At 38.5% G+C, this 25,373-nt stretch overlaps 1 protein-coding gene across 1 annotated transcript; it reads right to left on the bottom strand.

Moving 5' to 3' along the window:
• Positions 1-441: 441 nt before the first annotated feature.
• AZI2 (5-azacytidine induced 2) lies at positions 442-23,648 on the bottom strand. The gene is made up of 8 exons (XM_005152841.3): positions 23,421-23,648; positions 13,926-14,155; positions 12,972-13,097; positions 12,572-12,671; positions 10,824-10,972; positions 7,998-8,059; positions 4,621-4,736; positions 442-2,741 (listed from the first exon to the last, which is right to left on the bottom strand). Exons 2-8 carry the CDS (start codon positions 14,148-14,150, stop codon positions 2,353-2,355), a joined length of 1,167 nt encoding a protein of 388 aa, XP_005152898.1. The 5' UTR covers positions 14,151-14,155; positions 23,421-23,648; the 3' UTR covers positions 442-2,352.
• Between the last annotated feature and the right edge of the window lie 1,725 nt (positions 23,649-25,373).

Below are 25,373 nucleotides of genomic sequence, written 5' to 3'. Positions count from 1 at the left end.
TCCCTTCTCAGCAAACATTGCTGCTCCCTCCTCCATCACAGGAAGCAGCACAGAAGATAAACTGAGTCAAAGGCAAAACAAATTCTCAGACACTGCGCAAAGAAGCTTAAAATTGAGTTCCCTTATCACACAGGCTGATCAGGAACCTTTAGACACAAGGAGTCAGACCATAGGCACACGCTGTAGCTCAAGGTAACTGAAGTCCTTCAGCTTTCAGCATCCAGCTTTTCCCAGAATAGACTGAAGCAGTCCACAAGGATGTTTGGGTTTTTGTTTTTTTTTTCCGAAATAGAAGAGGATGTAGTTGCTTGTATTTGGAATGACATTTATACACAATCAGGAAACTAAAACTGAGTAACTGTTGGGTCCGGTATGGAAAGGAGATTTGTAGTGAAACCAATTTCAAACAAAAATAAATTTATTTCAAATCTTACACAGTAGAATTCCTTCATTGCACAAATCAAAGTATTAATCAGTCATGTTGATGGCTGTTGGATAATACATAATAAAACTCTGTAATGTTGAGGTGGGGAACCTCAAAAGTAAGCTACATGAGAACTAGATACCTTATAGCTTTATGCAGCCACACAAGAAATGGTTTCTGCTGCTTTGTTATTACACAGGTAGTTGGTTCTATCAGCTCAAGCCTAGTGACTTCGATTTGTTTTATGCATATTGGGTTTTGTTCTATTACTTTCCAAGAGATTGTACTCCCCTGAGTCAGCTGTGTTCATTGGTCAGAATAAATTCCAGCATGACACCATTTCCATTAATCACAGACAAGCCAGTAGACATGAGCAAGATAATAGAAAGATAAAAACAATATCTGGTGAGTGGGAAACATGATTTATGTATCCTGCACACTAATATAGTAGAAGGTACCTGGAAGGCATTTTTCAACTTTGAGAGACAAACTGAAAGAGAAGATGATGGGCTTCATATGAAGTACTTACTTCACAGGGAAGAAAGCATCTGGAACCACACAGGTCATGTAGCACCTCAGTGACACTTTTACAGCCCATCATTACTATCGCTGTGCTGCAGTTGTAGCTTCCCTGTGCATCTGCAAGCGATTTAAAGATAATTTGCTACTAAACAGCTGTGACATTAATTTTTATTACGCTGATCTTAAGCTGGACCTCTGAGGTGGAATACTTCACCCAGCCAACCACACATCTGTAAATAACACACTGAGCATGAAGTATCTTCCCGCCCAGTACAAGCTCTGCATCATGGATCTAATACAAACGCATTGAGCAGTCAAGACATTTCACTTAACCATGCTGTAATAAGCCACATATGAAGCAGAACAGGTTTCTTTTTTAAAAAAGGCATAAATTCTATTTGCCTAATAATAGCTCTTGGGCTCAGGAGGAGAAAAAGAACACCAGTACTTAGACATCCATAGTTCTCAGTGTCATACTAAAGATGATACCACAAAAATACTTACTGTGTATTTCAACACTGCAACACCTACTCCTGTTAAATTAAGGCTTTGTTTCTTTAATAAAAAGCAACTTAGTAGCCTTCACCACCACACAAAGTCCTGGTTCCAGTGCTGTGTAAAGGAGGCACAATAAGGATGACTGCACTACGAACAAGGTGGTTCTGTGGCAGGCACTGGGTGTGCAGAATTAGTCACCTTCCTACAGCCCAAACGGAGGAATACGGGCTGAACAGCAGGAGTCAGTCTGCAGCAGCACTACTTACAATCCTTTGTAATTCACAATAAAGCCCCAAACAGTGCCGTCTAAACAGAACAGCCTAGGAGTGGTTTTAGTCTTGTCACTGATATAAATCAAGATGTTGAAGAATAAAATCTCACCTTTCTTGGTTAAAAATTACACAAAAATGCATTTCTAAACCAGAGAAAACAGGAAGTGAATTGAAAGGAAGGAGGGAGAGAAAATCCAATTCTCATTTTGTATCTTACTCTGGAAAATAAACCACTGTCAAAAAAATCAGCTCAGAGCTGCCACAAGATTAACACAGGATACCAAATATTTTCTTGATGACATACAAATAGCAAACAAATACGGAACTGGATTGTTCTGTTTTATTCCAAGAACTCACTTCTCAGCATCATCTTTTGCAAATATATGCCATTTGCAGTACAAGGCTATCCAAGCCCCACGCTCATTCTATTTACATTACGCCAGCACAGCTTTAACTTCAAGGAACTTGTTTCTGATTTACAGCAGAGGAAGACAAGGCTTTCTGTTTCGGAACTAGAACTAAAAAAAAGAAAAGAAGACCATTTCAGGCAGTTTGTTTTCCCCCTTTAAAAGTTCAAGTGTTAAGGTGCCTGTTCAGAACCATTCTAAAAATGCCTTGGTTCATTCTAGAACTTCTTTAACTCTTGTGCAGACAGTTTTGATTACACTGATCTAGGTAATCTGCTGGAGAGTTTAGCAAAGTTGATCTATTTTTCATTTCCCAAAACACATTCTCATTAGGCTTTGGAGGACTTGGGAATACCCAGGAATTATCTTCCAGAGAGCTCTTTCCATACGAATGCTGTTCCTGAAATGTTTTGCCATCCATTGGAATGGGTCTCTCATCTGTCCATGCTTGTAGAATCACCCTTTCAGGTGGGATTTGTCCATCTCTTGGAAGAGGGGGAGACACAGCATTGCAGAGTACTTGATCATTCAGTGAGAGTTTTCTATGGACAACCCCAGATGTCAAATTCAGCTTTGAAATGTTCAAGTCAACACATTGCACTGGTGCAGTAGAGGCAGCTGAACAGAAAAAGATAAAATAGTATTTTAAAATGATATTATCTAATGCATTTTTCATCCTCTCTAAATGTGCTGCAGTACACCAGAGATGTCAGGGTTTTCAAGCTATGTTTCAGACTGTATTCAGTAACTACTTAAAGCATAACCCTTTAGAAGTTCAAGAAAAATAGTATTAACTGAAAATGGACAGAAAATGTAAAAAAATGGCAGAGGCACATTTGTTGAAAATGCCTCCATACATAAAAGACAGCTAAGCAGAATCTGCATGTTAATTGTACTGTTAACAGCACACACACACAGAGCAATTCACACATCTGCTCTGCAGACTTAATGCACCTCTGACAGTGGCAACTATTTGCGTATGGCAAGATAGTACTACAGATATAAGAAGTGCACTTTTAAAGTCAATTCTACCCATATTTTGCATAAGCCAAGTTTTTTCTATAAGCACAGATATGTCTGCATTGCATTCATTAAGTGTGGCTGATGAGCAAGGTAAACAGAAAAACTAAATCCTGGTTTCATTTCTGCCAGACCTGCCCAGTCTTACATACTTGCAAAAAATCACAAAGCCTACAGAGCAAAAAGCCAAACTCCACTGTTTCCCAATCAATCAATAATGCCTTTTATAGCTGTGGATGTAACTGCATTAACAACTGCAGAAAATCAGACTGTTGACCAAGCAGGACAAGAGAAAAATCAGTACTTGGCAGTGGCAAGACAGACAACTCCCAATTAAAAATAAAGACAGAAAGATACTGTGTGATCACATCAAACCTTGACAGGCTTAAGGATTAAAGCCTCATTCAGTTCCCGGTTTCTCTGCTGAAGTTACTTGACAAATGTGTCTTGGAACTGCAGGGCCACACACTCACCTGGGGACAACACGACCGAGTCTACAAAATGTGTTGATAGTTTATCAGCCAAGTACCAGGGAGTGATCATTAGTCACTGCTGGCCACAAAGGCAGTGATTCACCTGGAGGTGAATCCCATCATTACCTCACCTGGTCAAAGCTGGTTAGAAACAAAATGTCTTGATCTTGCAATGGACAGGGGCATCAGAGACTGTCACTAATGTACTGTAACCAAGTTCACCATCTTTCTGCAGTGAGCATAAAACAAAGGAAATAAACACTGCAATAAACAGTGAGACTGACAGTCTGGCCCCACCACAGTAAGAACACACTCTCATAAAGCATTTGGCTTGAGAGGAACATAGGTATGAAAAAGAAGAACTGTCTGATGAACTGCTTACAGCAATTATACATACTTTATGTGGAAATTATTTTCCCCTTAATTATTTGCAGTGTAGCAGCAGAAATAAGGCAGGTTTGTAGCCTCAGTATTTTGACACTAGAAAATGTCATTTTTCATAGCATATTGCTAGAAAAGGGAGCTTCTGTGAACACCAACATAAAAAAATACCCAACCATAAGGGAATTTCAGTCTGTTAAAGCCTGATTTTAAAATACTGCCAAATTAATACTTTATATATTCTATACTAGGAAAATAAGACTGTATTTGCAAAAAAGATTTTTTTCCACCTTAATATGAAGTAGTTGTGGTAAAAGGTCAAATACAAGTAAACTTAACACCTCAGCCTTGTGCACATAAGCAACACTTGACTGAGAAAAAAGCCACAAGGGGAACAGAATACAGTACTGAAGAAAAAACACATCAGCAACACCTTTATGTGTGAAGTTGACCAGTATGAGACAGAAGCAAAAGCAGAAAATGGATAGGCTGGAACCATAATAGTCTAGCTTATCAACTTCAATTGATCAAAGTCTGATAAGATATGATAGCTAGTTTCTTTTAAAAATGGTACAGCCTGAATCAATGGTCTGTAAGGTCTGCGACCGCAAACACTAACTTGCCTTTCTTGGTCGCTGCTGGGTTTGTTTTCAGTGTTCGTAGGACCTCAGCTTGCACATCAGCCACTAGGCGCAAATTGGACATTTCTCTCTTCAGTTCCCAATACGCTTGTTGCACGCTTTCAAAACAAACATTTGTAAGAAGTTAAGTAACTGCCACCTCTAAAATGCTCTCATGCCTATTAACAGCATGTTAATAATGCTTATCCAGCATTAGCTGTTAATGATTTTGCCAGACATACACTACAGATTTTGCTAGAGTACCATAATTCAAAGTTAACTGAGCAGTACTGATGATCATCACAAATGAAGGGATGACTGTTGAACATCACAATATATAATGTATTAACATACTAGATTATAATCATAATTTCCAGTTCCCAAATATGATGCAAATTTGCCAACTGCACTATTGGAAACTACTAGTTTTATCAGAAGATAGTTAATCTCAAAGGAACACTTTAAAAAAATACATTAAATGGACACTAACCAAGGTAGAGTATTAACTCTGAATGGCTTCTGACAAATGACTGCACATGCCATCGTATGGTATGTTCCTGGGAATGTTAATTGATCACAGTTGTAAGTACTGAATCAAAATCAGTGTTTGGGACTTTACAACACTTTTTGTTCAGTGAATTCAGACAAGATACCCAAGATCCAAACTGAGCACCCATACACAGACCAAACTAAAATACAGAACATACTGTTTCAGATTTGAGTCTTCTAATTTATATCAATACACCACCCTGGCAGACAGGATGAAAAATAAGGACCCAAATCATTCTCCGATAAGACACCATAATGTGAGAAATATTTAGCAGCACTGTTCCAACACAGAAGTCTCAGATTAATAGCTGGTAAAAAATAATCATGAACAAAAACAAAATGATCCAAGAGCCATCACCACATGCTTCTTGGTAAAACTTCAGGCAGAGGCTCAGCAAAAGCCACATTTATTTTGACTAATAATTAACTTAGTGTTCAAAGACATAAATATGCAGTTACTGAAACATGAAATGAATGATTTAATTTTTTTTAATGCTTAACATTCTATCAAAACACCTTTATTGAGGACAAGTGCCATGGGTGAGAGCTTTCAGAGCATTTCTTTCTTCCTCACTATATTCACCTAAAAGACATTTATTTGAAAGCAGTTCAGGATCACAAGCTAGTGTTGAGATGACAAAGAACTATTTCAGGTCATACATCAACTTTATTTTCAAACATGCCTATATACAGATTTCTGTCCCTCTAAAACAGCAATCTAGGATCACTCCTACATGAGATTCATCAGACCTGGATGTGTTCAAAAGCAGTCTGAGAAACAGCTGTGATTCTTTTCTGCAAATCAACACTAGAAGAGTTCTCTTAAACCAAAGAAATTAAACTGTCTTCTATGCACTGATGTACTTCCCCAGAATGCAAACATTCAGATTCAAGAACTGTTAAAGAACAGAGGAAATTGACAGGAATCAGCAATTCTGAGAGACAAAGTTAAAACTTTCAGAACCAATACTTCCAGAAGTTCGGCCAACCTTGTGGCTTTTTTACTGCAGAATACATGAGACAATGATTAAATTAAGTTGATGTGGCTATCCTGCTTCATTTATTCATGTGGTTTGGTCTCCAAAATAAGATCAAACAAACTTCAGTTGCATCAAAACAGGTCTGATATTTAATCCAGTAGCGTTAAATTGAAGGACAGCTCAGTATCTGCCACCAACCAGAAGGAAAGTGTTAAGTTTTGTAATGTGTCTTTAATGCTTTTAAAAGCATCTTGTGAAGGGATGCGGGTACCAGAATTCCACTTAAATCACACATAACATTTTAATTGGTTTTATGGATACTGATGTAGAACCCCATTGCAAAGCCTAATTTTCCAGGAATTTGCAACTGAAAACCAAGGACTTCACATGCCTGGAAGTTTCTCCTGTACTGCCTTCTAGCATACAGTATAAACCTGGAATATGATAGCCTATCTACAGCAAAGTAGATTTTAAGAATTTAAAGTCAGATTTGCAGGCTGCTAACAAATGGGAAATAGTATCTTTCCAGAAAGTTAACTAACTGCAAATGCCTCCATCTCCCATGAACAGCAGGACTGCTTGCTACAACAAATGTCTTGCATAGGCGGTTTTTCAAGTATTTTCCTACAGATTTTGGATGTGCTTACATGTTCAGTACATGTTAGACAATCATTATTTATGTCTTATTACAAAAAATACTGTACTGTACGTATGTGAATTCAGATGGTTGCCACCTGAATGTCACTTCGTGGAATAAATCTGCTCTGGAAGATTAAAGAGGTAATTTCTATATACCTTGAGGTAACACCTTTTTCTAGGCGTGTAAGACTGCCTATGAAGCTGCAGCAGAAACCACAAGTGTTTGTGAGCTCGCTATCTACTCACAGTGAAATGTGAAAGTGTAATTTGGCTATAGTGGATACAATATTATCATCATTACACCAGAAAACATATGTAAAAAAATATCTCTACTGTTCTCTTGTCAGTGACTTATTTCCAATCTAATACCTAAGTAAGCAACAAGGTATTGTGCTGAACAATCTGTCATTATGAAGGACTACTCTTCCCTCTTGTGGAAACTCTTGTAAGTACACGAACAGGCATAGCTGGGTGTAGGAAATGCAGTCAGTATTTAATTTCTGCAGGACAGAATATTTGGGAACTTTTGTGCATCCAGGAATTGTTCTTTTGCATCCAAAATTAACGGACATACCTGCTTTTAATGCAGCACACATACTCAAGAAAAGATAATACAGGAGATCATATCTTAAGCACAATTATTACTTGAATGGCTGCAAAATGAGAACAAATGTTTTCTAGTATTTTTCTGGAAACTGCTATTTCTTTTTGCATAGGCCACATAATGGCTGCTCAATATATATGTATATAAAATCCTTTAAAATGTTGTGTAGTAGAAATATTATTGCACTGCTCTAAGTAAGACTGTACTTTCCAATTCCTGAGTAAGAGATTTGAAGCCATCACCTACACAAACACAGAAACTGCCCCGTATGCAGAATGAAGATTTTTTACAGCTGGGATGAGACTTGGAAGTTTATCTACCATGTCCTCAAGTCAACTAATTATTAAAAGGCTGGGGTTTAAATCCAAGATAATTTAACTTTCATTTCTGTACAAGCTGAAGATGTTTTCTTATCATCATCATCTGCCAAACTACCAACATAACAAACAAAAGAAATTTTCAGTGAGCTTGCTAGATCAGTATGCCTAGACTTGAAATTACATTATGTAATTTGAAATAACACATTTGAACAGGCTGCAAGAATATTTATCTATTCAAATAACTGTCCCTCAGTAAACTAAAACATGAAAGCCACTTGATTTTTATACCTTTGGATGTCTTGCCTTCGAAGGACATCTCCATTTAAGGGACTTTCACTTTGGGCCTGGTCCTGTATAACAGAGTGCCCGGAAGACAGAGACAGAACAAATATGTGATTTTAGATCTTCTATCAACAAATACTGCAGTGAAACAACAAGTTTGCTGATACTGAAATTCAAAGTAGGCTTCATTGTAGTGGTTTTCAAAATGGACATCAAGACTTCTAAGAATTTAGCTTAAAAATGCTTAAAACTACCTACTTAAATAGAAGTATTGCACAGCCACTATACTCACCATACTCAACCATACTCCTTTTTAAACAGCTGAGCTCTTGGAATTTGCGATTCTTTGAAAAGTAAGAATCGAGAAAGGCTTTTGACTTCCATTGAAAGAGAGTAATCAATCTTCTCTTGCTCTTTCCCTGCCCATTAATTTGATCATTAAATTAAACCGAACTGTTTCAGTATAGATTTGCTTCTACAAGTTACTTTTATGACAGAACATAATTTATCCCCTGAGTCTGAAAAGCTACTTTAAAATGGTGCATACAAGCAGCTTCACTGAGGTTAACAGGACAGTTTAACAGATCAAACATTGGGCTCGCTTCATTAGTCATGTTTCTGTTACTCTCACCTGTGATAAGTTCCCATTCATTTCCCTTTTCATTCTCACTTCCTGCTACTGTTCCATTCAGCCAAAGCTGTTATGAATTTGAGACTTTTTACTGTGACTTCATGATAGCCTATATGCATTTCAAGCAACTTGTCAATACAACATACATACTTCATCAACTGTAACGCAAAACCTGAATATCTAACAACAGGAAATATGCTTGCCTAAGGTAGAAAATATCTGAAAATGCTAACTGATGCAATTAAAGCCAATAGTAATAAAAATATGAACTGGGTTTGAAACAATGCTGACTTGTCATTCCCATGGATCACATATCCCTGTATTGCACCTGACTGTTTTTTCCCATCCTGAAGCCTTTCCCACCACCAGCCATGAAGGATTCAATTTCATAGCTAAAAAGGCACTATATACTTTTGAATTTCCTATATTAAACAGTTACCAGGATCAAAAAGAAATGGTATTAACAAAAAAAAACCCAAAAAGCTATTCCTTGTTTGTTCTTTGTAACAAAAGCTGCTGGCATAAACATTATTTAAACAGCATCAAAGTCTAGTATTCCTTACAACAGCTATGTTAGTCTGTTCTTCACAGAAACATTCACTCTCACAATGCAATCTTTGATTATTTATATAGCTGTTACTCTATAGAGCTACTGAAGACCCCATAACTGCATACAAGTTATAGTATGCCTTCAGAATTTACAAGTTACCGAAAACACCTAAAAGAATTCTTGATACAAGTGAAAACAAAGCCAACAGTAACAGAAGATTGCAGAACACCTGACATGCCTTTCTGGTCATGTGCTTTATCTCCTCCTAGTGGAAAAAACATAGACTAAACCTTGCATTAGGCAATCAATGCACATAAACCTGTCCACATAAGCTAGGAGAGTGGCTTCACAGCAGCACATCAGTGCAGATGCATCCAGTGCTGACACCCCAACAACACAACTGTATATGCTGCCAGGGAAGCAGGGGAGAAGGATTTGAGGCTAGGTCTAGTCTGATCCCTGAAAGCCCAGGAGAGGTTCAGGTGCATCTTGGTCTCATCCTAAAGGGATCCAGTTTCCCGTATTTTAGACTGCCCCGTGATGCAAGGCACAGGAGGCAGCAGTGATTAGGACACTTCTGAAGTACATTTCTGTAATAATGTAAACGTGCCCAAAAGAAAATGTGCCAAAGAAATATTCTGAAATGAAAACAAATCCTGATTGCAGGCAGATAATGGCCATGAATGATGGATTCTATCTGTGAGTCTTACATACCCTAAAAATTGACTCACTCAAACACTATGTGAATCAAGATCAGAAAATCACGATTGTATAATGACCAAAAGGAGCCTTTTTTGAAGTCTGCCACTTCAAACAGTAACAGTTAGATCTTTCAAATTTATTGCGTAACTTCAATGTGACTGCAGACTCCTAAAGACTGTCACTGCATCTTTCATCAAAGTAAGATGTAAAGTAGTAAGCATGCAGCAGACTTTAACTTATAACTTAATACATTTTATTACTGGTAAGCTATCTTAATTTTACTTTTGAGATCCTAGTAACATCTGCATTACACAACGAGTCCCTCAAAACATACGCCTGCCCCAGAAATGGCAGGGAAGTGCACCAAAAGTGGTACTTTCCTGACAAGTTTCATGCTACTATTCTAAAATTAAGTGCTACAGCTGCTTAAACAAATTTCATGACATCTCTTAATATAAGCACGGTGTTGATTCTGTTGTCTGGTTTTGCCCAGACTTTCTGAGTAGTCCAGCTCAAGACAAATGCTAACACAGAATAACTTTGATGTGAACAGCTGCTTACAAGAAATCATAAAGCTTTATTTTCTATTGTTACATGGGAATAGCTGGCAAATCTCACTGATGTAGAATTACAGGATATTTTGAGTAGGAAAGGACCCATAAGGGTCATTGAGTTCAACCCCTTGCAGGACTATCTAAACCTAACGATTAAGAGCATTGTCTGGATACTCCCTAAATCCTGACAGACTTGGTGCCATGCCCACTTTCCTGGGCAACCTGTTACTATTTCCAAGAAACAAGACAGCCTATGAAGATATTTAAGGTTAATTTTACTAAGATGTTTACCTTTCATTAATATATATACTTTATTCTCTGTTTGCCCTTTATTTTGCTTGAGCGTGAGGTTTAAAATAATCTACTAATACAAAATTCCTTAAAAAATAAGGTACCTTCTGCTTGGAGTTTTGCAACTCCTTTCTGAGACTGTTGTACTCTTGCTTGAGCTTTTCTAGATCCTGTTCCAGACTATGCACTTTCAGGTCACTGTTCAGCTTCTCTATTTCCCAGTTGGAGTGAGTACAATTCAGATTTTTCATCACTGTAAAGAAGACAAACCAGACAATCAGATTTCATGCTCAGTTCAAGGAATGTAACTCACTATATATGAACCAACCAGCCCCTGCCCTACAAAAACATCATCCTGTACATTCTGAAGAATTTGCAGTCTATTCAACAGGGCAACTGGTAAAGTTGTCGGCACAGAAGTGTCTATTTTCTGAGTTTAAAGTATGAAGCCCAGCTTTACAGGAATGTGCTGGAGATTTTACATAAAGAAAAAGGAAGTAACAGCATAAAAAGGCACTAGAAATACAAAAATCAGTTAATGGCAAGCACACGATATAGACACCAACTTAAATACTTCTTACATGATTTGAAAATTCATGCCTATTCCTCTTCAGATTTATATTGTAACATAATTTACTGTAAGTTTTCTGCAAGTTTAGTATTAAGAAGTTTCAAAGACAGCAACTAAAGATAAGCCAAAACAAAAGAAGTTACATACATCTTATTAGTCAGAAGAAATTCACATGTTCACTTATAAGAAGAGACCCAAGAGAATCCTAGCATCAAATCAGTAGTAGGGCATTAGATGGTGAGAAAAGGAAGCATGTGACAGGAAGAAAATCCCCGAGTCTTCAACCACATGGTACTGTCCCACATTTAACAGTTTAAACAAGCTTAAACTTCGCTGACTTTTTTTAATGAGTTACTTGGAGCCCACTTAGGAATAAGACCTCTCCTTATGAACTCTGCACTTCTCACCTCCTTAAACAGTCAAGTCCTCCCCAGTGACACTACTACTACACCCAGTTTGTTCTTCAAGATTTAAAAACTTGTGCGATTGAAATAGTGCAATACATACTTGAGGTCCTCTTGGAAAGAAATCCAAGCACAGAATACTTACAAGTGCCTTTCAAATTACTACATTTGTACAGAATCTGAAGTAGAGTCCGTATCTCTATACTATAGATGTCTTTCTTGTTCTCTTTTCTTGAACTATATTAATATTGATTTTTTTTCTCCCATAGTGTTTTATTTTACATGCCTAACATCTACACAGCACCCTGCAACAGGGGTAACAGAAGCTGGATACGGACTTTTGGAATGGCAAGGGCACATTGTTTCTCCTTCTTTCCACCAGGCTCACTACAACCACCCTTCCTCATCTACCAGCCCTTTAAGTAACTGTGGTTCACTGCAGCTATTGCTATACAACAGCCACTTTTATCTCTCATATCTTAACAGTGGGACAAAGCAATATAGCAGATCATCTGCAGCTACCAGAGGAAGTAGTACTGACTGGATGGTGTTTGATACTTGAACAAGTATGCCCCTGCCCCACTCCGAGGAAAGGGTGGTGGGACTAGCCTATGAACTGTCAGGTTGTGCATATTTCAAGTAACGGAAGAACAGAACAGCCTCAGATCTTCACTGTGGAGCTCCTTGCCTATGATAATCTAACATGCATGTCACATTTACTAGAAAAAAAACCCCATGTGTTCTCGAGTACCTCACTGCAATATATGCCTCTCTTACCTAAGCCACTATATAGGTGAAGCCTCTTCATGCCCCAAGATTGTAACATCACCATTAAGACTAGTCAGTATAGATTAAGATGAAGTAACCAAATGCATACCTTGTTGAGTTTCCACTTCAGTTCTTAGCTGTAACAGCTCTACTTCTTTAGACTGCAACTGTTCATTCAAGGTTTTCAAGGATTCTGAACATTCTTTCGCCTGTTTTCAGGGAAAAGGGACAAAACCATTTGTAAAGCTTTTTAGTATCCTGACAATTCAACTTTTTAAGAAAAAAAAATTCTTTGGAGTATTTAGCATTAACCTAGCCCAGCAATAAAACTGAGATACTTACAACTGTTATCCCTACATAAAATACAGTCATGTACTTTAAAAACCTAAAGGAGTGATAAAACAAACAGCACAGACTTTCAGCAAATAATACTCATTCTACAGTAAACATCTATTAACTCTACAGTACTTTTATATCATGCATGCACGTCACTCCTTAAACAGGTGTACCATTTTATCCAGCTTGCTTTTCAGATTATCTCTGTCAATGCAGGCCTCTCGATAGGCTTGGTATGCCTTATTTACTTGTTCACGTCCAACTGAACTGCATTCCTCTTCCAGTCGGGAACCAAGCAGCTAAAAGTTTAACAGACATGAGAAGTAAGTAGTTTTGTATGTTATACTGAGAAGTGCAGGAGCACAGCCTGCAACATTAAGCTAAGAGCGTTTTAATTTTTGTACAGTAATGCAACACAGGCTGTCTACAAATTCTGCAGTCTCTTAACTGTACTTAATGCTCACTAGGTCACTGCTGTATTTAAAAACCATCAGAAGTCACACTGTCAATCCCTAAATCCCATTTTTCTAGACATATACAAACTGCCTTTTGGAAGAAGAGTTTTGAGCATACTAGGACACCACATACAGAAAATTCAGAGGATACTGAAGATTTTTTAGTGACTCATAACTTATAGATTTTTTTCAGATTACTTATGTGAGAAAAACCAAAGCAGAACTATTTTATGAGTAACTATTAACTTCCAAGTCAGCACCATTCTTAACAATCTTTTTTCCTTATAATTTCAGCATGTTGAACCCAAGAGATTCCTGAATTCTGTCAAATTTGTATATTTGGAACCTCTATAAACACCACAAAGAGGTAGATGAAACACAGTAACAATCCAATGCACTCTAGGTGTCTTTCCAAATCAAAGCTAATGTCTTTGCAGGGCACTACTGCACTGCATCACAGACATGCCCAGTAAGAACCAAAAGTCCCAGCACAATGTAACTAGAGTACCAGAGGAACAAACTATGTTCCAGTCAAGCAAATGAAACAATTTACCAGAACTTAACTTGGAAAAAGTACCTACTTTAAGTACTTAACCATCTGCTCCAGCCAGGAACAAAAAAAACCACACCAGCAGCTGCTAGCAGAAGCTGGTAAACAGGCTTTTTTCTTACCTTCTCTTCTAGAATTCTCACTCTTCTTTTTAAGGAGGAGTTCTCCTTCTCTGTCTCCTTTAGTCTTTTCTTGATATCTTCATATGCAGTGACAAGTGCAAAGTGTGAGGCAACAGATTCGTCTCCGCTATAAGATGAAACAGGAATCTCCCCATCTCTCTTATGAGTGTTGTCTGCTTTTTCATGGTTCAAAATACAGATGTCATCCTCCACCAACTCCTCCATGACAGCTGTTAAAAAGAGAAAGTGCAAAATTTTCAGAGACAAATCCATCAAGAGCCCCAGGTCTGAAAACCTCCCAAATAATACTGCAGGGTGTTTCTGTCTGAGTGTGACACGACTGAAGAATTAGGAAATACTTTAATCTTGCAGAAAATTCCTGAATCCTCTTATACAGTGAAAATACACTGGTTAGAAAAGCAGCATCTTTCACTGTTACAAGATAAAAATATTCCGAGTATGCATCAGATTTATGAACCCCTAAATTCACATTTATTAACATGTAACACCACCCTACAATTTGGCTGGTATCAAACACTTGAACTCCAAAGGAATATCTTATTAAAGTTTTTGCAAGCCAGCACTGAGCAGTAAAAGAGATTATAGTTGCAAGAAACTAAGTGCTGTGGTTCCTGAGCACAAGTGCCAGATTTCCTTCATCCTTGAATGCAATTATTTATACTTTTCCCAAGCTTCAAAATGGAATCTTAAGGTATATTTGCATTAGCCCTCAAGGAGGCTGCATGCGTAGCTATTCTTTACTTGGTCACAGTAGAAAATATCCTGATGAACATGCTTGAGGCATGTTGAGGCAGTAATTCCCAACTGCCTCAACATGCATGGAGAACACTGACAATAATCTGACAATAAGTATTATTCTAAAATACTAGGCAAATCCACCTGACTGACAAATGTACATTAACCATTAAACTGAGTTTTTGTTACAACTCGTGTCATTTAAGCACAGCAAAACATTTGGTAAGAAAATAGCATCTTTAAAAAACTCCATATACATTCCTGAACTCCAGGTCTTAAGGGAAAAGCCCCAACAGCATTTTCCTTAATGTTACTAGTTGTCAGGAGCAAGTACAGGGGTTTGATTTAAAACAAACCATCCCAAAAAAACCCAAACCAATCAAACTAAAAAAGACACAGCTCATTCTTACTTAGGGTCATTTATGTGCAATATTAACCAATGCTATACAGTACCTGATAACATTTCCCCCCCCTCCTTAAACAAACTGCTGATGCTACTTCTACCAAAAGCAGATTTTTATTTTTTTCACACTGAAAAAATCCTTAGGTTCCTGATGAACCAATAGAAATTCTGTAATGAACGTAATTAGTATAGTGTTGGAGAGGGTCTCTTCATCAGGGACTGTAGCAATAGGACAAGGGGTAATGGGTTTAGACTTAAACAGGAAGTTCAGGTTAAGATATAAGGAAGAAATTCTTTACTGTGAGGGTGGTGAGGTACTGGAATGGGTTGCTCAGGGAGGTAGTGAATGCTCCATCCCTGGCAGTGTTCAAGGCCAGGTTGGACAGAGCCCTGGGAGACATGGTGTAATGGAAGGCACCCCTGTCCACAGCAGGGGGGTTGGAACTAGATGATCTTAAGGTCCTTTCCAACCCTAACTATTCTATGATTCTATGAAGACAGTTTGTATTGTAGGAAAGGGTTATTTCAACAGGAAATTGCCCTGATCACAATTTCACAGGAAAGACAGGCATCAGTAGGGCTGCAACCCCACAAACACAACTCCTATCTCTATTGTGTATTTGTTATTTAAATTCTAAAGACAGTCATTTGTTTAGCAACACTAAGAGGTAAAGGGATCAAACTACCCTGGAGCTTATCCATGTGGTCAAACTTCCCTCACCGATAGCACTGGAAAAACCACATGGGCTGCAGCACTATGAAGAGCTGTAGTACAGCTATAGGTGAACAATGGTGTGGTTACCACATTTGTCTCCATTTGCTCCAAGCCAGTTAAGACAACTTGATAAAAAACAATGACAGCTCATTTATACTAAACAGATGGCAATGGAGTTGCAACAGTGAAGAGACAAGAGAAACTACAAACCAAAACTGAAGTCCTTTTAATGGTTGTCTTCAGAAGGCAAACAGATGCTTTGTACACTGATGTATTCTAACAAAACAGGAGGTAGCCTACGCTTCCCTTGCCTGTTGCTCTGCCTCATACTTCAGTAGAAAGCCTTGCAAAAAAAGGTTTGTTTCCTTTTCAGTGCAAGAATATCACTGCTCCATGAACAAAATGACCTTGACCAAAAGCACTAAATCATCATCCAAACTGCATTAACTGAAAGAATTGCCAATTTCATCTTTTAAGATGAGCATAACAGCTTTTCCTCCTACGTTGTACCAAGGGCCCTATGAGTCGTCACACATCTCATCAAATTCCAAGAGCCTGCCTTCTCAAGGCAGCACATCTCCTTTTCTCTGAACTAGACTCAAATGTCATTAAAGAATTGTCAGAGCTTATCATTATCTCTTGAAGAAAGCTGCAGATTGTGTGACATTGTACATAAAATACATCTTCATCCCCACACTTCCCTATAGCTCCTAAACTTCAGCGTCATACGTTCCCCATTTCTTGCACACATCAGTTTCACCAGAAGATGGCAATAAGGGAAAACAGGAGACAACATCGGGACAAGAGCATATTTTTTTCTGTATTTTGTTGAATAAACCTTAACACCTTTATAAGTTTCCAAGACCTTTCAAGTAAGATGCAGCATACACAAGTACTATTAATTCTGGTACACACTTAACCTGCACCTACCAAGAGGGCTTGTTACACTAGCTTTTCTTCACTTGAAAGAACTCGGTTTACAGGATTTGGTTTTCTGATGCTACTCTCTAAACCAGCACTGGATGTTATTTAGAAGATAAGAATATAATTTCACATAATCAAAGGGGCTTGTAACACACATTTTTCAAAATGCAGTGGGTTATTCAGAAGAAGTCATGCTATTTTTAAACTCTCCACTTCAATTATAAAAAAGAAACAAAAAAAAAGTAATGAAACATGCTTGTTTGTAGTGGAAGCTCAACAGCCCATCAAGAAGGGGAAAAAAATAAATCACTTTATCTTTCATTATCTCTATTAACATAAAGTATTGATATTACCCATACACCATACTACAGTGCCACAACCACAAAAAGTGCAGTCGTTTCAGCTTTACAAGAAACACAATTCAAATCACCACTGTCATCCTGCCCAGCAACACAGAAACAAAACTGAGACATCAGACAGACATCACTTCCTAATAAATGGACAGATTTACATAAATTGAAATTTAAATGCCACTGAACACTAACTTACTCGGAATTTTAGAGCATCACATGAAAGGCACATAGAATATTTACATGACTAAGATTAGCATAAAATCACTTCAAAAAGCTATAGCAGAGACAGCAAACAAAAAGCTGTGGGTACTTTGAGATTTACCACTACCTCCTAAAGGACATTTCTGCTTTGGAAAAGAGCACTACTCTTGAAACCAAAAGTACCTTTTCTTTACAAAATAAGCAAGCCACTATGATTTCTAAGAGATTTCCTGATGCTCTTGTCAGTCAATCTGAAAGGAAAAGTCTTCATATATTTCATTCTAAATAGCTCCCCATCTTTGCCATAAGTTATTCTACAAACCCACACAGGTAAATTAAAACAAAAAAACCAAACAAACAATCAAAAAAGCCACACCAAAACTCAAAGCTCTGCAAAATTTTAACAGATTTACAGAAGAGGAAAATAACTACAGAAAAAAATGCATTTAACAAATCTCAGGTATGAGTTGATAAAACTTCAACAGTTATCTCTATTAGTAAACATTCTGTTGCTTGTGCTTACTTTTCGTTTTATTGTATATTTCAAGAAGTTTCCAATCTCTGTCTACAGAACTATAAAACATTTCCTAAGAAAAAAAGAGCTAAGACTTCTGTATTGGATAGGTATACAATGACTCAAAAATAAGTTATATGCACCACTAACTGCAGTATAGATTAGATGAGCATGAAGAAACAGTCACATTAGGTAAATCATAGCATCTTTGCTAAATATACCTAACTGTATATATTATGTTGATATATACTATATCAACACAACCTAAAAACCAAACAAACAAGACCCAAACAGTTTATGCTGCAAAAGATTTTCTGAACTATTTCTGAAGAAAAAGATTAACGCAAAGTTACTTTTCCTGTACCTGCTAAGCCAGTATTAAAAGGCCAATAAAAGATACAAGCTCATACAAGAATAAAACCTGACCATTAAACAGTGTAAGATCAGCAGTTCTATAAAGGTCATAGTGAAATGCACAGTTCACCCAGCTCTTTGTTTTGCTGTCAGGAAAAGGAAAAAGTCAAAACTAGAAAGTATGCTCACAAATACTTCTTTCTCCACAAGAAGCTCTCTCATGATATCAAAGCAATAAACAAACCCTTAGAAGACAAACCCTTACAAAATGGGGCTACATCAGTAAGAAATCCCTGACTGCAGCTGTAGCCTTAGATTTTACTCTTTAAGGACAGGAATTAAAATGTAGTTTCTCCAGTATTAAATTGCATCATTTAACAAATATGAACTGCAAGCAACAACTCAAGAAATGCTTTCTGACACACAAATGAACAGATTATTTAAAAAATTACAGCTTTTCAGATCTGGCAGTCCCAGGCGGTCTGGCAGGATGGCTCACAGAGCCCAAGCACAGACGACTGCCCATGCTCTATTTTGTTTAGCTTGTCCCATTCAAAGCCACACATACGCACTGCTGCAAATGCCCCTGAGCTGTTACTCTGAAGCACTGAAATTTGATCACTCTGGAGTTGTAATTAATGAAACACTGAAATTCATGAAATTCTGTACAAGAATAACCAGTGAAAGATTTCCCACTAAAATGTTAAAAGTAATATACAGACAAGCTAATGGTCTATGAATACAACTGATGTCCACCTTGGCCTACTTAAAGCAAGATTTGCAAGCCCACTTATTACACATTCCATCCCCAAAAAAATGTCTCCTTAACTTTTCCCCATGACAAAGGAACATGTTACATCTGTAGTTTTTATTAGACTGCTCTGCATATGAAAGAGCCTATTTAAAAGGACTTTAACCTTCTAAAAATAAAATAATTAAATTACTATCAGTGTTTGCATTAAATAATTTCTGCTTTTGAAGAAAAAATACAAACAAGGAAATATGCTGTTGACAGGATATAGCATTAAGTTCTGACAGGAGTAATTATCTCCACTGTTTATAAGCATTAGTTTGAAGATATAGTATCATTTACATTTTCTTTAACATACTACAGAAGTATTTCCAGAAACCACTTTCATTGCTCATCAATGTTTAATGTAGGTTACAAACCAGCTTTGATTTAATGTATTAAATATCTTGAGAATGTTTCCCCATTTCTTACTAATGGGAAAACAGATATAGAGCCTTTCTCTTCAGAAACCTTTACAAATATTAGTCATTAACACCATGGGTGGTAGTTAAATATAAAACACATTGTATACAAGAGGAACACAGGATGCAGAGGCTCTAACAGCAATCAGACCCACTGCACAGATTCCTGTAGTTTGAAATGCTAATCTTAGGAGGAGAAACAGTAAAAGCAGGATTACATTACATTTTTCCCACTATTGAGCAGATCCCCATTTTCCCCATCTTTTGACTTGGAAGAGACTAGAATTGTTTTCAGAATATTTCCAAATGAAAATACTGTCTTGAAATCATTGGCATGTGTCCTGATTTTTATTAAGGCTCTGAGAGTGAACCATTTTACTTTGTTTACCTTCCAGATTTAAGGGGTTTGACTTCATGGTGGTAGTATGAACAATCTCCAGTGCTAATAACAAGCGTATCATTTCTGTACTGTTTACACTGCCTTACATAGAAGATTGTATATATGCATGTAGAGATAAAAATTAAGCATTAAAGAAATTCTTTTGAACCACAGGAATCCTGAATGAGTGCACTGAAGTCCTCACCTTCCTTTCAGAAAAGTTTTACTTTTGTAAGACACTCCAGCACAGCAACGAAAAATACAGAATTCCTGCAGCCAGCATCAAAAACTCCACAGTGTATGGAGTATATGACACATAAACCAAGCAAGTCTTCCAGTCTATCTTCACATCTCTCCCTCAAAAATCTCAGTTTCTTTGATTCCAGTTGTGAACAGTCTGTTCTACAGAGAGAAACATGACTTTTTACAGATACCTGATCCATTTCTAGAGCAAAAAAAAAAAAGTCAGCACAAACACATTTCAGTAGCTGCTAGCTTTGGCCACTCCTTATTCTTCCCTATGGACAAAGTCCACAGCTCCAAAGCACTCCCTGAAAGTTCATGCATATAAGGGCACATCCCTACAGCTTCAGTATACTCGATGCTCTTTCAGAAACACGTCAACATATCAGCTAAATCAGACCTCCAAATTGCATTCATTTTGCTGCCTCCAGGAAGTGAAATAACTTGCCTCTAAGCTCAGATGAACTACAGTGAGTAGTTTCTAGTTTGTATTGTGAACATCTGGATAAGCCAGAGCCAAACAAAACCTATTTAGGTATAATAGGCAATTTTTTAAGTCTCAAGCTTTTTACAATAAATAATCTACTCTCACAAGAAATACATTTTATGACAACAGTGCTTGATAAATTTTACTGAACAGTTTCATACTCTAGTACTTCCACTGCGTACTTGCAAACCCTATGCATCCTCAACATAATGTAGTCCATCTGCCTGTCTGTGGATGCTGTCACAACAACCGATTTCCCTCATAACTAGCAGAAAAGGAAAGGAAGGGCTTGGGGGGGAGAAGAGAAAAGCTGGAGTCAAATATTGCCCTCTCAGCACCATACAATCCTGATTATTAAACTACTAAATTTAATCTTGATACTAATTAGAAGCAATATTGCCAAAGACACACAAGTAGGAGCAAGACGGCTCCTGGCTGTTCAACCTTTATAGCACCAAATGTAAGTATTTTCAAAGGCTGCTGAAAACCCCATATGTTCTCATATATGCTAACACTGAATATTATTTTAATAGACACTTTTTTGGTGTTAATTCCTTCCCATTTAAAAATGTTTGTAAAGGACTGCCATTTACAAAAACTAAAGGGAGTTTGGTTTGGGTTATTTTTAAATCTCCTTTTGTAAAACAAACAGTAGGTCTTACCTCAGTCATAAGTTTCCTCCCCTTAAATCCAACTGTCAGATTAATTAATATTCAATAAGCTTACAAGGTTGGTGATATTATTACAGCTCTTAAAAGGCAAGTTGAACTGATTCACACTGATGGCCCCTGGTCATCCTACCAGGACATCTGAATGTTTTCAAGACACAACTGTACAGGGTGCTAGATAATCTCATGCAGGCTCCCTTTCCCACAAAAGACTGGACCAGATGATCTTTTCACGTCCTTCCTAACCTAAGCTGTTCTACAATTCAGGTCTACATCTCATTATTTCAGACAAACCTGGACATTTGAACACAAGTTCTAGTCTAAGTGGATGACTGAAAGTCCAAGTTACTTATGCCTCACTTCCCTTCTCAAACTTCGCTTCTTCTTCCCACATGACCCGTCAACTTTTGGAAGCATTTATGATTTTATACACCAAGAACTCCAGATAAAAATATTACATAATCATGTAAATAATAGTTAATGCAATTAAAGTATAAATATATAATGAAAACATGACAGTGATTGCAAAGCTGACTGTGAATAAATCACGAACATACAGAATCTCTGCAAGTTCCCCTCAGCAGAACCCACCATTGACTTACACCAAGCTAGTTACTACACCAACTCTCGTATTAATCCCATCATCACCATTGTAACAAAATTTGTTAAAATTGGACCCATTTCCACTGCAACTGTTTTACTGAATATTGCCCATCTAGACTTCCTCTGTTTAGAAAATACCTGTGAAAGAATTAAAATGGATATCAAAAAGTACGTCCACACTGCATTTTATCCCACACTTCCTTCTACCTTTTCACTTATTTCCTTCAAAATCTCTTCTTTAGAAGTCAGACACTGATAGCATATGCAGTGACAGGTCTGCACTTTTTTCAGGGTAACTTTCACTTTCATAAGTAGACATCCCACATTTAACATTTTCCAGTCATATACACCACAATCTTCAATTCAAGGTATCTAGTGATATCATGAGAACAAACATTACTGGATTTGCAACTTCATGTACAGTTTTTTTCAACACTGTGAGCTGCAATTATTCTTTCTCCACCCTGACTATACTAAATACAGTCTGCTTTACACTCTCCCCACCTTTTTACTGCCATATATAAAAGGAGACATACTGAAAACCAAATCGGAATATTTGCTGAAATTTAGACAATCTTAAAATTATCTCTATTTTATCACCCATTTCTGCTGCACAAAAATGTCACTTCATCCCCTTTGCTGTGTCAAAGGCCTTTTCACTATTTAACCTTCATTGTAAAACATAACCAAACCAGTATTCCACCAATGCTCACTTCATACTTTTCTGAACTGTAATCTGAGAAAACTCTTGTGTCAGAAGAGCACCTAACCTTTGGCACCCAGTACAGACATGTTACAAAAATAATCTGCCCCTCACTTTGCTTCTTCCAGACCTGGCTTCCACCATGCTGATGTTACTGCACTACACACAGTGCAGGACAGCAGGGAACCTAAAGGATTACCCAAGAAATGCAAAAGCTCCTAAAATCACTCACTGGAACAGTTTATAGCCCAACCCACACTCTCTTGTAAATTGGTGGAGAGCAGGCTTATTTAAGGAGACCAGATTGACTTCCTTACCAGGTGAAACACCAGGATTTATAGCTGTAAATTCTGGAAAGTTGAAGCATTACTAGCACCTAAGACTACATCAACACTCACCTGTACTCCCTACACCTGTACTTCTATGCAACCCAACACAGCCTGCAACACCTGTATTCCTATCCACTCCAGTATTTCATATTTCTGTTTCCACATCTTGTGCCAATAATCCTACTTCGTTCATTTCCTTTGCCAGATTTCCCTGTTCTAACACATAAATTGCTGCTCTAAAAATTCAACCGGTTTTTCAGCTTAATGGGGTGTAGCTTTTTAATTAGTTTTATTTCCTGAGACCCACTCCCAGCTCACTAGCAATACCTTTAAATTATGCTCACCGTCTCTCAACGGGATGCCTCTCTTTAACCTATCCACGCTGCGCCTGCAGAGCACCGGCAGGCAGGGACATCACACCCTACTACCAACTTGCTCCCTCTATTTTAAGAAAAGAATCTAAAGATCGGCCAGAACCGCCCCTGTCCCTAGGGGAACCGCTCCTATTCCACAGGGCAACAGAGCACGAATCTCCCCAGCATCCCTCAGGAGAGGGGCCGGCCGGAGGGCCGCGGCCACACGCCGGCCACCGATGTGTCCCCATCAGCCCCCGTGCCCCAACCGCGGCCCGTTCCCTGCGTCAGGACAAACCTGTCCAGGCCCTGCTCGGGCCGGGCGAGTCAGTGGTGTGCGGTCACCCCGGCGGACAGACACCGCCGGCCGTCGCCGTCTCCGCCCGGGCCCCCTCGGGATCCCATGGCCGCCGAGCCCCACCACACAATCACCCTCCGCCGCCGCCGGGAACTCCCGAAGCCCCGCCTCTGGCCTGTCGAGGAAGTCAACACGTGCCCCACGTGACCCGAGCCCCGGTCCGTCCGGTCCTGCTCCGCTTCCAACGGCCGCTAGCTGCTCCCGGAAGCAGAGAGGCGGCTCTGACATGGCGGACTACGGCTCCCAGCATGCCAGGGGGAGGCAGCCAAGGGGGAGCCACGGGAAGGCCGGTTCCCTCTGCTGCTGCCCGGAAGCGGCCTGGGCCTGCCTGCTTCCCGGGGGGGAGTCCCACGGGGGTGGTGGCTCCGCGAGAGCTGATAGGGAGCCGGCATTTCTGCCTCTAGAATGCTGCCCCGTAAGGTACGAATACCTTCCCGTCAGGTGCTTCACAGAGGGGCATTGCGGTGTAAGAGCCCTTCTGCTCACCTTTCAGAGGTGCACCGAATTCTCCTCACCGATCACATGAAGACATTAGTAAAGCAGTTACTACCCCTGCCTTTTCTTAGGGCCTGCCCCAGCCAAGAGGCGCTTCTCAGCAGCGGGAGCTGCCGCAGCTCCGGGACAGAACGGCCAGCTTTTGATATTTTAATGCTCCAAAGTATCCAGCTGCTTGAGAAGTTCATACACGCTCACAGCTGAAGAGCTGGTGAGCCAGAGTGTAACACTTGACATTCATACTCCTTTTTAATTGCAAAAAGCACAGGTAAGTGGAATGGCAGAGCTGAAAGGCACAAGTGGTCTGTTGTTGCATTGGCGTGACAACGTTACCTGAAGAAAACGGCTTCCCCCCGCCCCCTTACCACCTCAAAAGTGAATCAAGAATAAATCTAAGTCACAGTTCAGGTCTTCTGTTTTAGGGGTAAAACCGAGATGATTCAACAAGCCAAATGCAGATCTACAGGGCACAGCAGCTGTACTGTTCAAGACTGATTTAAAACTAACAGGAGTTTTCAGCTAAAAAAACAAAAACCAGACAAACCCAAAGCAGTTTGCTTTTATTTTTATGGGGCTCCCCAGCTGAGTCCCAAAGGGCCTCTTGCAGCTGTGGCACAAAGTCAGCTGGAGCAATGGAAATGAATTAGCATGCCAAATTGATCTATATATGGAAGAATATTGCAGCATTGTGTACTCCTTAAATGCTTAAAGGCCAAATGGAAACAGGACCTCACCATCTGCTGTGGGTAGGGCATTGTTATTTGGACAAGAACCTCATTTAGAAATGAAACCCACAAGTTCTCCATTAATGATGTTCATAGACCTCAAACCAGCTTTTTAAAGTTTTCATCATTAACAAGTTTAGGTTAGATTAAAAATTGTGGGGTTTTTTTTGGTTGTTTTTTTTTTTTTTTTTTGTGAGCCAAAGTAGCTCAGTGCTCTGTTTTCAGGTGTATTTAAAATCCTTATCAAAAGCAGTGTCCTTCTTTTAAAGTCCAAAAACACAATTTCCAAGTTAACACCTCTTTGTGACAACAAATATGACATAGATGCAAAAGTATTTGCATGTTGTTAAGTTACAGAATAGAGGGTTTATTACAGAAAATAGCATTGATTTGAAATAATGCTAATATGAAATCCAGAAGAAAAGTGTGTAAGCATTTGGGCTATCAAATATGTCCACCATTTTTGTGAATAGCATTCATACACTAATTATCACTTTTTTTAATCCATGTATTTAATTTGTTGTCTTTTTTTCCATTAAAAATCACAATTTGGGTCAGATCTTTAGAGCAATTAGGAAAACCCCAAAACAAACCAACAGCCCCAAACAATGGTCAATATTATAAAACTGGGTGATTTTACATCATACATCTAAAACCAGCTTAAAAAGAGTAA

This window comes from Melopsittacus undulatus, chromosome 1, assembly GCF_012275295.1.
Source record: "Melopsittacus undulatus isolate bMelUnd1 chromosome 1, bMelUnd1.mat.Z, whole genome shotgun sequence".
NCBI classification, from domain to species: Eukaryota; Metazoa; Chordata; class Aves; order Psittaciformes; family Psittaculidae; genus Melopsittacus; species Melopsittacus undulatus.
The sequence above is the reverse complement of the archived record's forward strand: the minus strand, read 5'-3'. Positions and strand labels throughout refer to the sequence as shown.